Source organism: Scylla paramamosain, chromosome 3 (assembly GCF_035594125.1).
Source record: "Scylla paramamosain isolate STU-SP2022 chromosome 3, ASM3559412v1, whole genome shotgun sequence".
Taxonomy (NCBI): Eukaryota; Metazoa; Arthropoda; class Malacostraca; order Decapoda; family Portunidae; genus Scylla; species Scylla paramamosain.
Window position 1 is genome coordinate 21,280,876 of NC_087153.1, and position 14,187 is coordinate 21,295,062.

A 14,187-nucleotide genomic window follows, 5' to 3' on the forward strand; every position below is an offset into this window, starting at 1 on the left:
CACATAAAGCTAGTTTCGTGTGCAATTTGGGGTTTTGGTAACTAAGAATGTGGAAAGCACTCAAAGTAGTAAGGTTGTACTGTTTCTTAATTAAGAGTGTTATTCATTAGTTTCAGCATTTTGGTATCTTAGAAACTTCTCCATACACACGAGTTTTTGCGTTTTTTGCCTTGTGATTCTTGTGAAACTATAAAACACTCATTATACACGTTTCTCGTTATGTCCTTTTGTTTCCTAATATAGAGTGCTTTGTATCCATTTTCGCGTTTTTTTTTTATGTAACAAGCTCAAAAACACTCAAAATATATCTTTTTGTTAATGTTATTCTATTTCTTCATATTGGTTGGTTTGCATCCGTTTTAGCGCTTTATTATGTAAAACTTTGAAAAGACACGTTTTTAGTAATTTTGTTTTGGATTTCCATCTAGAGTGACTTTCATATTAATTAACGTTTTGGTGCCTAACATGCCGAAAAACACTCAAAAGACAGGTTTCTTGTAAAGTCGTTTAATTTCCCCATATAGGTGGCTCTGCATATACTTTAGGGTTTGGTGCATAACTCCGAAAAAAAGCTAAAATGAACTTTTTCGATAATGTTCTTATTTCTGCATAATTTCCTTGAATTTTGGCATATCGGTACTTATGAACATCAATAAGAAAAAAAAATCTATTTTTTTATCTATTTATCTCTTCTTTTTCTCTATAAAGAGTGTTATTTGTCGGTTTTAACGTTTTGGTACTTAAGGAACTTTAAAAACACTCACTTAAAAATATTACGTTTCTCGTAATGTCTTTTCGTTTCTAAAACATAATGTTATTTCCATATATTTAAGCGTTTTTATAGGTAACATGATCAAAAACACTTAAAACACATGTTTTTGATAATGTTATTCTGTTTCTCCATAAAGAGTGTTTTGCATGCGTTTTAGCGTTTTGGTACGTAAGGAGCTCAAAAACACTTAAACGTAAAAGTTGGTTTTATTCCCATGTAATGTGACTGCCCTGCTTTTTAGTGATTTATTGCTTGACACGCTGAAAAAAAAAAAAAATCTCAAAAGGCACTTCTGGTAATGTTATTTTTTTTCCCACATAACCGTAGATTCGCATGCTATTTGGGGTTTTGGTAACTAAGAATGTGAAAAAAAAACTCTATAAATTCACGCATTTGGTAAGGTTGTTCATTTTCTCAATGAAGAGTGTTATTTATGAGTTTCAGCATTTTGGTATCTAAGAAACTTCTCTATATACACGAGTTTTTTGCGTTTTTTGCCTTGAGGTTCTTGTGAAACTATAAGACACTCATTATACATGTTTCCCGTAATGTCCTTTTGTTTAGCAATATAGAGTGCTTTGCATCCATTTTTTCGTTTATTGTAGGTAACAAACTCAAAGACACTCAAAATATGCCTTTTTGGTAATGTTATTCTATTTCTTCATATTGGTTGGTTTGCATCCGTTTTAGCGTTTTTCTACGTAATACAACGAAAAGATACATTTTCAGTAATGTTGTTTGGATTCCATATATAGAGTGACCTCCATATTATTTATCGTTTTGGTGCTTAATATGCTGAAAAAACACTCAAAAGACAAGTTTCTGGTAATGTCTTTTAATATCCCAATATAGGTGGCTTTGCATGCACTTTAGGGTTTGGTAAATTGGTACATAACAGTCCAAAAAAAAGCTAAAATTAACTTTTTTAATAATGTTCTTATTTCACATAATTTTCCAGAATTTTTCCACAATATTGGCTTCTCGGTACCTATGAAGATGAATAACAAAAATAAAAAAAAATAAAAATCGTATTTTTAATTTATTTATTTATTTTTCTCAATAAAGATTTGTGGCAACAAAAGCGATTTTGAATAATATTTAGAATAAATTTAGAATAAATAAAATAAATAAATAAAAAATAAATACAAAAATGTGTGTGTGTGTGTGTGTGTGTGTGTGTGTGTGTGTGTGTGTGTGTGTGTGTGTGTGTGTGTGTTTCAAACAGTCTGCGTCACTATGATCAGGTTAGTTTCCTGACCTCAAGTGAGCTTTAATTTTTCCCCACGCAGGCTATTGGAATCCAAGGACTAGGGGAGAGATCGACGCAAAAAACAACCCTGCGCTTCACTTGGAACTGACTTCGCAGTAACAATGGCAACCCTGGTTACTACACACTCACATTCTTGGATGGAGACAAGAGCACTGAGAAAAATGTCACCGATACTGAAATCAAAGTATGTCAAAGGTCTTACCCACTGACGCACAAACGCAAACTCCTCGCGTGATTACAGAACCACATTGTGAAACGTTTCGGCGTCTCAGCTCGACTCTTACTAGGCGTCACTGGCAATTGCTAAAGTGATTTTGATTCTAATGATAGTCTAACAAGAATTTTGTACTACTGATGAACAAAAGACCCATGAAAACCCGGCGTATTATCTCTATGGCTTTTGAAAACAGTCTTTATGAGAAACCAAACGCATTTCAGAAAAGGGACCTTGACATGCCTGGCGGTGCAAGATCTACAGGCTAAATATCTGTGTTCAGAAACGCTTTTGCTCTCTCACCACGACTATTCTCAAAAGTCACAGAGATGATTTGCTTGATTCAAAAGAGAGAGAAAGAATAAATAAATAGATAAAAATCGGCCTTAAAAACTCACGTAACTTCACCTATATACAGCCTTTTGAATGTAGCGGAGGTGTGGCGCAGAAGTGTCTCATAATATTGCCCTTAACTTCACCTCTTCTCCCGCCGCAGTTTGCTCACCTGACTCCAGGCAAAAAGTACACGTTAGAAGGGAAGGAGTGCTTTACAACAGTGCACTGTGACATACTGACGACACTTGAAGAATGGACGGAACCAGAGAAGCCACGAGTGCTGGAAAAGACAGAGCTCCAGACAACAACAAGACATCACCATCACCATCCAGCTGCCCGTCCTGCAGAACCCTCCAGGGTCTGTGTGACTGTGTGTGTGTGTGTGTGTGTGTGTCAGAGAGAGAGAGAGAGAGAGAGAGAGTCTTATATTTTGCTCATATGAAGTTCTATTTATACTATACGTATTTACTTGAGTGTGTGTGTGTGTGTGTGTGTGTGTGTGTGTGTGTGTGTGCTGCGAAAAAAGCCAAAGTTCATGTGTTTATCCCGCCGGTCATGCTCTGCTCGTACCCTAACCCACTCAGTGATTGGTTACTGTTGGCAGAATGCACTGGATATTGTTGAGGAAATACAGCGGCGGCGGCGACGAACATCACACAAGGAAGCAAGACACTGAGGAGAAAGCACTGGTAATGGTTCGCACGGAAAGGGAGAAGGAAAGGAAGGAGGCGCAGGCAAAGAGGAGGAATAGTCGTTCCGCTGATCCAGGCCAAAACGATCACTCGTTGCGAATTGTGGCAAAGATCGAGGTGGTAAGTGTGTGTGTGTGTGTGTGTGTGTGTGTGTGTAGTTGACACTTTTCACTATTTACTGAAGGGGAAACTGAGAACGGAGACTAGGACCACAAAAGACAGTATACATATTTTTCCTATTTCTATTGGCATTAGTACACTAAGCATTACTAACTACTAAGTAGGAATATGAGGATGACACGTGACTCGGACTAAGGCGAACAGAATGTACACAGGTCAGTTGGAGATTAAAGCTTCTAAATCTACGTTCGTTAGATAAACGTAGAGTAAGAGGTGATCTGGTAGAGGTATTTAAGTGGTATAAAAAATATAACAAGGTGACGTTGACAAATTCCTTAAGGCTAGTAAACTGGAAAGCACGAGAAGTCCGTCGGTCCAGTCTTGAATCAGTCACATTTCAGAAAGAAAGGAAGAAAATGGTAATAAGAGAGAGGAGTGAACGACTGGGTTAGGCTCAAGTAATCAGGTTGTTAGTGCCGCGTCAACAAGGACCTTTATAAGAATACTAAATCAATTAATGGATAAAGAATACATAGACGGATATACATGCGTAAGTACGTAGGTGTGTTTTGCGAGTATGCAGGGATTTGTTGTTCTTATGAGGCAAGATTATGAGCTACTGTTGCAGGCTTGACCCCGTTGAGTGAATCCGAGAATGAAACTAATGGCCGTGGCTTCCGCAGGTGGAGGACAAGGACCCCGAGGAGTTAGTGGTGGTGGGAGGCGACTGGCATGGAGGGAAGGGTCTGGAAAGCGACACTGAGTACATTGTGTTCATAGTGACGGAGACCAGGGCAGGTGAGTGAGTCTCTCTCTCTCTCTCTCTCTCTCTCTCTCTCTCTCTCTCTCTCTCTCTCTCTCTCTCTCTCTCTCTCTCTCTCTCGCTGGAAATTCGAATTATATATTCCTTACTTGTTAGTTTTATCACTTATTTTAACATTACCAGTATTTCTGTGCCTCATGACCGTAGTTGTTGTGGCACCATTCAAAATTTTTTTTAATCACTTCACTTCTCTCTTGGTGACCTCTTAATCCTCCAGTGTTCTTACGCTCCTCTCTTATAGTCGTGTTTCGCTTCCGCGGTGTTGATGCGTTCCTGTCTTATGGTGATGTTTCACTACTTTTCCCCCTTCCTCCCATACCAGGTCCCTACAGTGAATACTTCTCGTGCAAACCAAGGATTATGAGGACAGCGAATCGCCCTAAAGAGCCCGCTACTTAGGGGGTGACCGTGGCCCTGTGTTCTGCTGCGCTGTTCCTCATTTGCTTCATTGCACCACTGCTGGTGAGTGTGTGTGTGTGTGTGTGTGTGTGTGTGTGTGTGTGTGTGTGTGTGTGTGTGTGTGTGTGTGTGTGTGTGTGTGTGTGCGCCCCCCCCCCGCTCTCTCTCTCTCTCTCTCTCTCTCTCTCTCTCCACTCACAGCCTTGGCTTTTTCCCACTGCGTAATGCAGCGCCCTAAGAAATTAAAGAAAGAAAAAGGGGTAAACAAAAAATCATAAATAACAAGGTAGTGATGTAGATAAGGTAACAAAGTGACATAAAATTCATTTATGATTCTAGAAACTGATTGTAGTTTTTTTTTTTTTCATCTCAACTTTTTCTTATTTACTTATTTTTTGTACGTAACATAATATACTTGTCATTGTTTTCGCTAATCATTTTTTTTCTTTCCATTTGGAAAGATCTCTTGTTCTAACACAGGAAGCAGCTTCCGTAGAAGAGTCGTTGTAACCCAGTCAACAAGGAAGGTAAGGCATGAAGACAGGAATCATGCGGACCATAACTAAGGCCAGCATTCAGAGACCCTTTGTTCTCTCACCACAGCGACTGAGGTACTGTCAAAGACGACTACGATATGTTAAGACAAGTAGAATCAACCTTCCAGATACTATATAATGGTTTAGGGAATAGACCTCTGTATTAGATAGCTAGTATACTCAATAATTTTGCTCTGTATTGATATCTCTGTTTCCTTATTCTTGAAATAATTAATAAAATGCTCAGCAAGCAATATTCTCTGTTGACCGTCGTAGCAAACAGTGTTGTGGTGATTCTTTGCTCGATGGATTCTGTTACTACGAAACCGAGTCTTTTGTGTTGATTCGAGTCTGTACTGGTGATAGGCACCAATAAACCAAACCTGGTAACTGCTACATTCCTCACCTTCCCCTGGGCTCACTACACAACAGGTGTGGTGTCTTCAAAACGAGAAGAGAGGTGTGTTGTATTTCAAGCCATGGGCATTACTTGACAACACAAGAACATGAGGGAAGCTGCAAGAAGCCACCAGGCCAACACGTAATAGTGGCATCATGAAACATATCTATTTGCACCTATCATCCTCACACAGTAATTAATCTAATCTACTTTTGAAGCTCAATAATGACTCAACACCAACAACTTGACTAGTAAGTCTACTCCATTCACCTACCACTATCTGAGAACCAATTCCCAATTAGAGTGGTAGATTGAGGAACACTGACCCAAGACGTGGCAGCAAAGGTCCTCCGCCTACTTCACTGAACGGGAATGCACGGCAAGTATGATGTTTAACACCATCATTCAAAAGGATGTCAATCATAACTTCAATATTTGATTGCAGGTAAAATTAAAATTGGACACACTGTAGTGAGCGTTTGTTTTCGTAATAATTAGATTTAGTTACTCTGAATCAGTGTCTGACCATGCAGACTTAATTAAGCAGAAATATCAAAGGAATTAAAACTGCACATAATTAGGAGAGTGTTCTGCTCTTCTTAGGTCACTGAACGTTAGCAATGTAAGGATAATATTATCAGTTTTGCCAATACTATTTTGTGAAGTTTGAACATATCCACTTCATCACTAATTCATGACATCGTATTAGCTGCATTCCCTCCTTGAAATGACCAGTTATTTCCTTGACCTGATTCCTGGCGCCCATTTGTAGAAGACTGTCATATTCACCACTATTATTTGGTAAAGTTGAAACACATCCACTTCATCACTAATTCATAACATCATATCAACTGTGTTCCTCGCGAAGTGCACTCCCCTCTTGAATAACCCATTGTTTCCTTCACCTGACTCCTGGCGGTCATTCATCAGATACTGAGATGAAAACGTTGTGTCAAATTGGCCCACTGCCACGCACACGCTCGCTCAGCAATTACTTGCACGTAACGTGACATACACACAAAATAAAATAAAAAAAATAAATAAAAATAAATAAATAAATAAAATAAAATAGATAATTGAATAAAATAAATAAATAAAAAAAATGGTGCAAAATTCTACATCTGCCGGAGACTTGTGATGACCCGGCATTTCATTTGCTTTCACCACAGCGTAATCCTCTAAAGCAAGCTGCTACGTCACCTTGTTTTCCGCCGCAACCCCCCTCCCCCCTCCCCCCCGAGGATGGCGTCACGCTGCCTGGTGCTGGGGAGAGTTTATCGTGCAGCAGATGTGAGCACATTCATGAACCTCGTGATGTCTTTTGTCGCGCTGTGATGTAAATCCGGAACATGTTTGCTCGGTGGTCACAAACGAGGAAAAAAAGATTGACCTTTGAGTCCTGTGGTGTCGCTTTCCTAACGGATCGCTGTAGCCACACGTGCTCTCTGTCGCCGCGAGTGCCAGGTGTGTGCAGCAGGTGGGTGTGAGCAGAAGGGAAGGAAGAAGAGGAAGAGCAGGAGAAGGAAGAGAGGGACTAGCGTGAGGCGAGGAAGACAGTGAGTGAGGGAGTGGCGGTGATGAGCGAAGGTGACATGCACAAGTGAGAAAGGCGGGTTGAGTGGTTGACGGGTTGACGTTGGTGGCGGCCGCGGCGAGGGAAGGAGAGACGGGAGTGGGAAAAGTAGGAATAAAAGAGAACGTAAAAGGAGTCACGCAGGAAAGCAAGAAGGAAAGACCGCCGTGCTGTGACAAGAGTAAAAGTGTCAGTAGGTTTGTAGCGAGCAGGGAGGAAAGAAATGTGTGTAGCGTAAAACTGAGCTGCGAAAGAAGAAAGAAGACAGGAAAAGAAAGAATTTGAGATGACAGGGATGAAGTAAATAAGGAAGGAAAAAGAACATGGCCAGAGAAGAAGCTGTAAGAGAGGAAGAGGAAAACAATATTATAATGGAGGAGAGCAGAGTAAAGGAGACGAGGAAAGGAAGGTGTGTGAGCGACACCCACACGAGGCTGATCAGGCAGCAGGAGGCGGCGTGAGAGGGAATATAAAAGTGAAGGAAGAATAGTACGAAAAAGTAAATAGGCAGGTTATCAAGCAAAAGGCTGCATGTGACTCGTTATTCCTGAGTGCTTGTGAAATGCTTCCTTGTTGTGTTGCCTCGTGGAATACAGCAATTGTTCGCTGATAAAGGAGACCCGAGGCTTGGTTGTATTTCTTGTTTGTCTGGTGGTGTGTATGTTTTGTCCTTGAGTTAGAAGCGTATTCACCACCCTCACTCACTCACTCACTCATCCCATTCTTTCTTAACACTCTTCCGTACATCACCAGGCTGCCCATCACTGCCACTGTCCCTCTCATCACGTCCCACCGCCCGCGCCCCCGCCTGCAGTCACTCGAGGAGGCAAGAGGGGGAGGTGGAGGGAGTGTTCTGGACAATCACGTGTTGCCATATTGGAAAAGTTAGTTAAGTGTAGTTAGAGAGCATAACTGGAACATTTCAACCAGATCCTATTGTACTAACAGCCAATCCTCTCTTACCGTCACGGGGAGAGAGAGAGAGAGAGAGAGAGAGAGAGAGAGAGAGACGGGCACATTCTTATTAGTAAAGGGGACAGAACTTGTTTTTCATTTAAAAGCATTTCTGCACCTCAGTTATAGCCAGCCTCTCTCTCTCTCTCTCTCTCTCTCTCTCTCTCTCTCTCTCTCTCTCTCTCGCTGCCCACCTGCACCCACACAGCCCCGCTTCACCCCGCCACACATCTCCACCCACACAATCCCGCCCCGACTCACTCCGCCGCCCACCTGCACCCACACAGCCCCACCTCGGCCTCCGTGATTTGTTATAACCAGTACAAGGTTATTTTCTTTATCCTGACTGTTGCAAATAAAACTCTTAATGGCCGTGTGGAGAGCGTAATGAGTGATCCTCCCGCGTCACTCCCCCGCCCTCACTCCTCTCATCACTCTCCCTTCCTGCCTCCCTCCTTCCCCCTCCCTCCCGATCTACCGCACCATCTCCCACCCCTCCCTCTCAATACCAGCGTGTCATTAGCGGCCTAATGAGCCTTACCGGCACACGGTAACACTTACCGGCAGCGCGGCAACACTTCCCAGCGCACGACAGCACTTCCTGGCAGCAAGGCAGCATGGCAACACTCCCGGCAGCACGGCAATACAGTGCTGCACTGGGATCACGACGATCTCTTTCACTGTGTAATTGGATCACGGCAACAACAACGTAACAGCAGAACATCAATGACATGCGGCCGCGGCTTACGGAACGAATTTTATTCACTCACAACACAGTAATTTTGTCACCGCACCTCAGAACTTAACACATTTGAACACACAGGTTTTCCTTCCTCGCATCGCCATTATCGCCCTTGGTGCGTGTCACAGCCATCAGTAAGCCCGTGTTTAGGCAGTAAGTCAAAACCAAGTACCGCGCTCAGCACCAGATCGAGGGACACGCCACGCTTCACCACACCGCCACACGCCATTCACTTCACTGCACCTCAAGGAAAATAAGTAGCAGGCAAATCCTGACAGAACCAAACAAAACAACATCAATATTAATAAATCCTATACCATAAACCTTCTCTCCCTCACTGGTTTAGGGACTCCAGTCGCCTATACTCTGAGAGGCTCTCAGCTCACAGCCGTGATCGCGCATGTCCACCACCCGCCACCCTCGCCACCACCGACCCAGTCCATGAACACGAGACACGAGGCGAAGCACCTTCTCTCTAACGACACTGAAGGCCTCCATACTATCCTCATTGACTCGCCAACACTCTGAACGCGCACAGATTAACCATCTAGTGCCGTCTGCCTCTGTACACGCCCTCCACACTGGCCTCCTGTCCCACGCCAACAATTATAATTATCTCCGCCACCGCCTCCACGTTGCTGCTTCCAAACACCGCTGTCACTAGTCCTTTTATAGTACTAGTCACACACACACACACACACACACACACCAGGCTGAGGTGCAGAGGCGCGTGAAAATATTTAGGTGGAAATAAATCAGAAGGAGGTGGTGGGCGTCTCTGTGCGGCAATGGTGTGACTACGCAACGTGCAGGAGTGGCGGCTGCTGGAGAGTGCAGGGAAGTTTTCAAAGGCGACTGGGAACACTTCAACAACGATGACAAAAATAAATGAATAAATAAATAAACAAAATATTCACACGTCAGCGAAAGTCAGAACAATTAAATGCTCCGTGGTAAAGTGCTTGTCTCATTGCTTTAAAGTTATCATTTCGAAACCCGCTTAGATTAAATTGTTCAGAGAGAGAGAGAGAGAGAGAGAGTTATATTGAATACATCTTCAAATGCTTCGCTTCAAGCTTCGAATCATTGCAATATTTTCTTTTTCTTTCTCTATTTTTCTTTCTCCTCTTTTCTCCTAGATCTCAACTGAAGCTTATCGAGAAGAACAAATGTCTCCTTCTACAACGTGTTTTAAGTCAACACCTTCTTTTTCCCTTCATTACTATCTATCTATCTATCTAAGAAAAGAAAAAAAACACCTGCCACGTATATATTGAAGGTAGTGGGAACGCCTGTGTGGTTTTCAATTCATGTGTGTGTTCGTCTTAGTATTAAGTGGAGAGAACAAGCGGAGGAGTCGTCTTGTTATGCTACGTCTTTCTTACATCGTGACGGCCATTCAGTTAGTGGTGGTGGCGGCGGCGGCGGTGGTGGTGGTGGGTAGTAATTGTGGTTGTGGTGGTGGTGGCAGTTGTTGTGGTAGTAGTAGTAGTAGTAGTAGTAGTAATAGTAGTAGTAGTATCTTTGTTGTAATAGTAGTGGTAATAATACTTGTAGTAGTTATGTTGTTGTGGTCGTGGTTATGATTGTAACAGTAGGGGGAATAGAAGTAATCATAATAAGTAATAAAAATAACAATAATAATAAAAATAATAACAGTATCAGCTTTATTATTGTTGTAATAGTAGCAGCAGTAATGATTGGTGGCTAACAGAAGCCATCAGTCAACACAACGCCCCACACACACACACACACTAACAGAACGCCCGATACCTGGAGAGAATCTGGCGGTGCAGTGAAGCAGGGGCGAGACTGACGTGCCGGAAGGAGAGAGCGCCGATGACACCCTCATTGCCTACACCCTTGACACTAGCGCATCGCCCGGCCGCCCTCTGACCCTCCTGCCTTCTGAACTAAGCCTGGAGTTATAAATTTACGATTTTCCTGCCCTGTTTCTTATTTTGGTAACGAGGGAGGAAATAGAGTTGAATATATGAGTAATTGGGACATGGAAAGCGTTAAGGGGGACAGCAGAGGGAGAGACAGGGCCGCCATCCCACGTGATTACGGACTGATAAGGATAAGAACACTATCAGACAACAGACCCCAACAGTGATGAGGAGGATGAAGCGGTGACTGCCCAACGCTATGCAACTGCCGCCCCGCCCCGCCCCGCCTCGTCTCATTTCTCTCCACAGTCTTATCATTCCACATCATTGTCCACTCCACTCACCCTGCCTACCCGCCTGCCTGCCTGTCTCTACACCCAAGCCTTTCTGGAAGCTGACTGGAGGCTGGTGGATTGCTACTACATTAATCTTAGTCACGAGAGAGAGAGAGAGAGAGAGAGAGAGAGAGAGAGAGAGAGAGAGAGAGAGAGAGAGAGAGAGAGAGAGTTTGGCTCAATTAATTTTTACTTATTTTATTTTTAGTGAGTCAAGGCGTCGCAACATTGAGGTCACGTCACAGGCTAAGGTTACGGGGATGAGTGCTACTTCTCCCGCTGAGGGGGGCTAGTATTACATTTTGAGCTGTTACAGAATTTATTGGGTTAAGGCGTCACAAAAACGGAAGTTATGAGGTGCTTGATATGATTATGAAAGAAAGCGCTGTTGGTCCTTGAGCTTGTATCTCCTTACATGGCAATGGTAATGGCGGCGGCACGTCCAAACTCACTGCCTGTACATGCATATTATCACTACTGTGTATTAATATTACTACTGAATTATACGTTACCATCACTACTACTACTACTACTACTGCCAAGCGACCTCAACCTCACCTCACCTGACCTCCTATCAACTGTCTGCCTACGGGGAAACACCTGCGCAAACATTACTTTCCTTGTGTATATATTAGTGAACGTACTACAGTCCAACGTGAATTATAAGGACACTAATGTTTCTCTAACTCTGAAATGCCTTTGCGCTGCACTCCGACTGCTTACAAAGGCTTTAGTTGAAACTACTGGTCTTTAAGGGTTCTTTTTTACGGTTCTAATGATAGATTAGCAAGATTTCTACTTTTTTACCGGAGAAACACTCCTGAGAACCCAGCTAATCATCTTTGTGGCCTTGGAAAATAATCGTGATGAGAGCAAAGCGTTTTAGATTACAGCATCTATACTGAAGCTTAATGAGTCACGAGTAAGTAATGTACACACACACACACACACACACACACACACACACACACACACACACACACACACACACACCAGTTATAGAATTTTGTGACTTGTCTCTGATCGGCACACACACACACACACACACACACACACACACACACACACACACACACACGGGACAGTGAAGTGAGTGGCAGTGCATTGTTGTCACCACCACACACCACCACCATAATACCACACCACGATACCCTTGGCTCTCCACTTGTTTGTTACCCACCGCACACCACCTACAGGCCCGCCCGCCCATCCATCCACCCGTCTCCTACCCACTAATCCATCCATCCACTACTTACTCAAACACATCCACCCATCCAATCAGTCATTCAGCAATATTCACCAACTCACATCCACCTACCCACAGCCCTAACTCCCCCAATCCCACTGTATATTTTCAGAGTAACAACTACCATATCATTAAACTGTGCTTTACTATTTTGTTTATCACCCACCGCACACCACCTACAGGCCCACCCGTCTCCTACCCACTAACCCATCCACTACTTACTCAATCACATCCACCCATCCACTCAGTCATTCACCCATATCCACCAACTCACATCCACATACCCACAGGCGTAACTCCATCTATCCACCGACTGACGCTCACACACACACACATCCACTTCCATTACCTCACCATCCAGCCACCCACTCAACCATATCCAGGACGCCCTGACCACCCTGAGTCTGCCCAGCTTGTCGGCCAGACACCGAGAGACCCGGAGAAGTTTGGGAAGGGCCTGCTGCCCCACCTACGCCTACGCCAGATGCTGCCGCCCGACGCGCCTCGCTCGGTCCGTTCCACACGAAACCACAACCAGAAGACGCACCTGAAGGCGCCGCACAAAGAGCGATACCGCCTCAGCGCGATGCCCACCACGCTGTGAGTCACTAACAGTTAGTTCCTCTCTCTTACGTTTAGGTTTAAGCCTCCCCAAACCCACTGCATGTTTTCAGTGTAACAACTGCCATACCAATAAGCCGTTTATCATTATAATCTTTTTATTACCCACCACGCACTACCTACAGGCTCACCCACCCATCTACCCATCCGTCTGGTACCCACTAACCCACTTGACACTTACCCACACTCATCCACTCATCATCCCATTTCTACCCAGTTTAAAGTTTAGATGTTGCTGGAGATCAAGTAAAGATGTCTCAGTTTGATTGATAATTCGGGAAAATTGTACCAAGTGGCAGTCAAAGGCCTAAACACCTGTTATACAATTTACATTACTCGTTTCTCATCGGCGCCACACACACACACACACACACACAGGGCAGTGAAGTGAGTGGGAGTGCATTGTTATCACCACCACACTACACCATCATAATACCACACCATGATATCCTTGGCTCACTGTTTCGCCCTGCCGTGCCACGCAAAGCCCTGCCCCACCTCGCCGCTGACAAGGTAAGAATTTCCCGTCTCTCCCCATCAACATTAAGCATAATCTGCAGGGTTTTACAGATGTTTCCAGGTGATATTTAGACTCGGGTGTACAGGAGTAATGGAGGAGGAGGAGATGGAGGGGGAAGAGGAAGAGTGCGAGAGGGAGGAAAGAGGTGGAGAGGTACGGAGGAGAGGCGAAAAAAAAAACATTTCGGCCCAAAATAGACATCGTTTTCTTTTTTTATTAATAGAGTTGGCATTGTTTTGATATTTGATTTAGTATTATAAAACTATAACAAGTTACAATTTGCAACAAAATCTGCAGTAGCCGTTGTTGTTGTTTGTGGATAAACATAACACTCGGTATTGTATTATTTTTCATTTTTCTTATTAGCACGCCTAGGATTGATTTAGTATTTAATTTAAGACTTTAAAAAAATATAAGAAATATATCACCAGTAATGATATCCAATAAAACCTTGTCTAACAGCTCGTATTTTCAAATTTGATGTGGATCAGCTGGCGGATTTAAAACATTATTTCTTTTATAGGGTGAGGAATGTGCGTTTTCTTTACTTATCTGTAAAGTAAAAATTTTTTGTATTCAGAATATGTAATATAATCTAGTCTGGCTGTGTTTTACATTTCGATATAATGATTTTTTTGCCCCCGTTTGTAAAAGTTCGTGGAAGTTTTCTGGAGTTTTCATTATTATTACTGAGTTCGGTAATCTTCTTATATTCTGGGTATTCGGTAAAATATGTTAGCTGAAA

At 43.1% G+C, this 14,187-nt stretch overlaps 1 protein-coding gene across 4 annotated transcripts; it reads left to right on the forward strand.

Moving 5' to 3' along the window:
• Positions 1–2,080: 2,080 nt before the first annotated feature.
• On the forward strand, positions 2,081–5,557 carry LOC135092747 (uncharacterized). Of its 4 annotated transcripts, XM_063991413.1 has the most exons (6): positions 2,081–2,226; positions 2,753–2,950; positions 3,197–3,404; positions 4,088–4,202; positions 4,550–4,689; positions 5,088–5,557. In XM_063991413.1, exons 3-5 carry the CDS (start codon positions 3,198–3,200, stop codon positions 4,624–4,626), a joined length of 399 nt encoding a protein of 132 aa, XP_063847483.1. In that variant the 5' UTR covers positions 2,081–2,226; positions 2,753–2,950; position 3,197; the 3' UTR covers positions 4,627–4,689; positions 5,088–5,557. The 4 variants fall into 4 exon arrangements, with proteins under 4 accessions (XP_063847483.1, XP_063847485.1, XP_063847493.1 ...); XM_063991415.1 differs by lacking the exon at positions 5,088–5,557 and having other exon boundaries at positions 4,550–4,732; XM_063991423.1 differs by lacking the exon at positions 2,081–2,226 and having other exon boundaries at positions 2,543–2,950.
• Positions 5,558–14,187: the final 8,630 nt, after the last annotated feature.

Coding starts and splice junctions, on each gene's coding strand:
- LOC135092747 (XM_063991413.1), top strand. CDS start 3,198: ATGCACTGGATATTGTTGAGGAAATACAGCGGCGGCGGCGACGAACAT. Junction 3,405..4,087: donor TTGTGGCAAAGATCGAGGTG/GTAAGTGTGTGT, acceptor TGGCTTCCGCAG/GTGGAGGACAAGGACCCCGA. Junction 4,203..4,549: donor AGTGACGGAGACCAGGGCAG/GTGAGTGAGTCT, acceptor CTCCCATACCAG/GTCCCTACAGTGAATACTTC.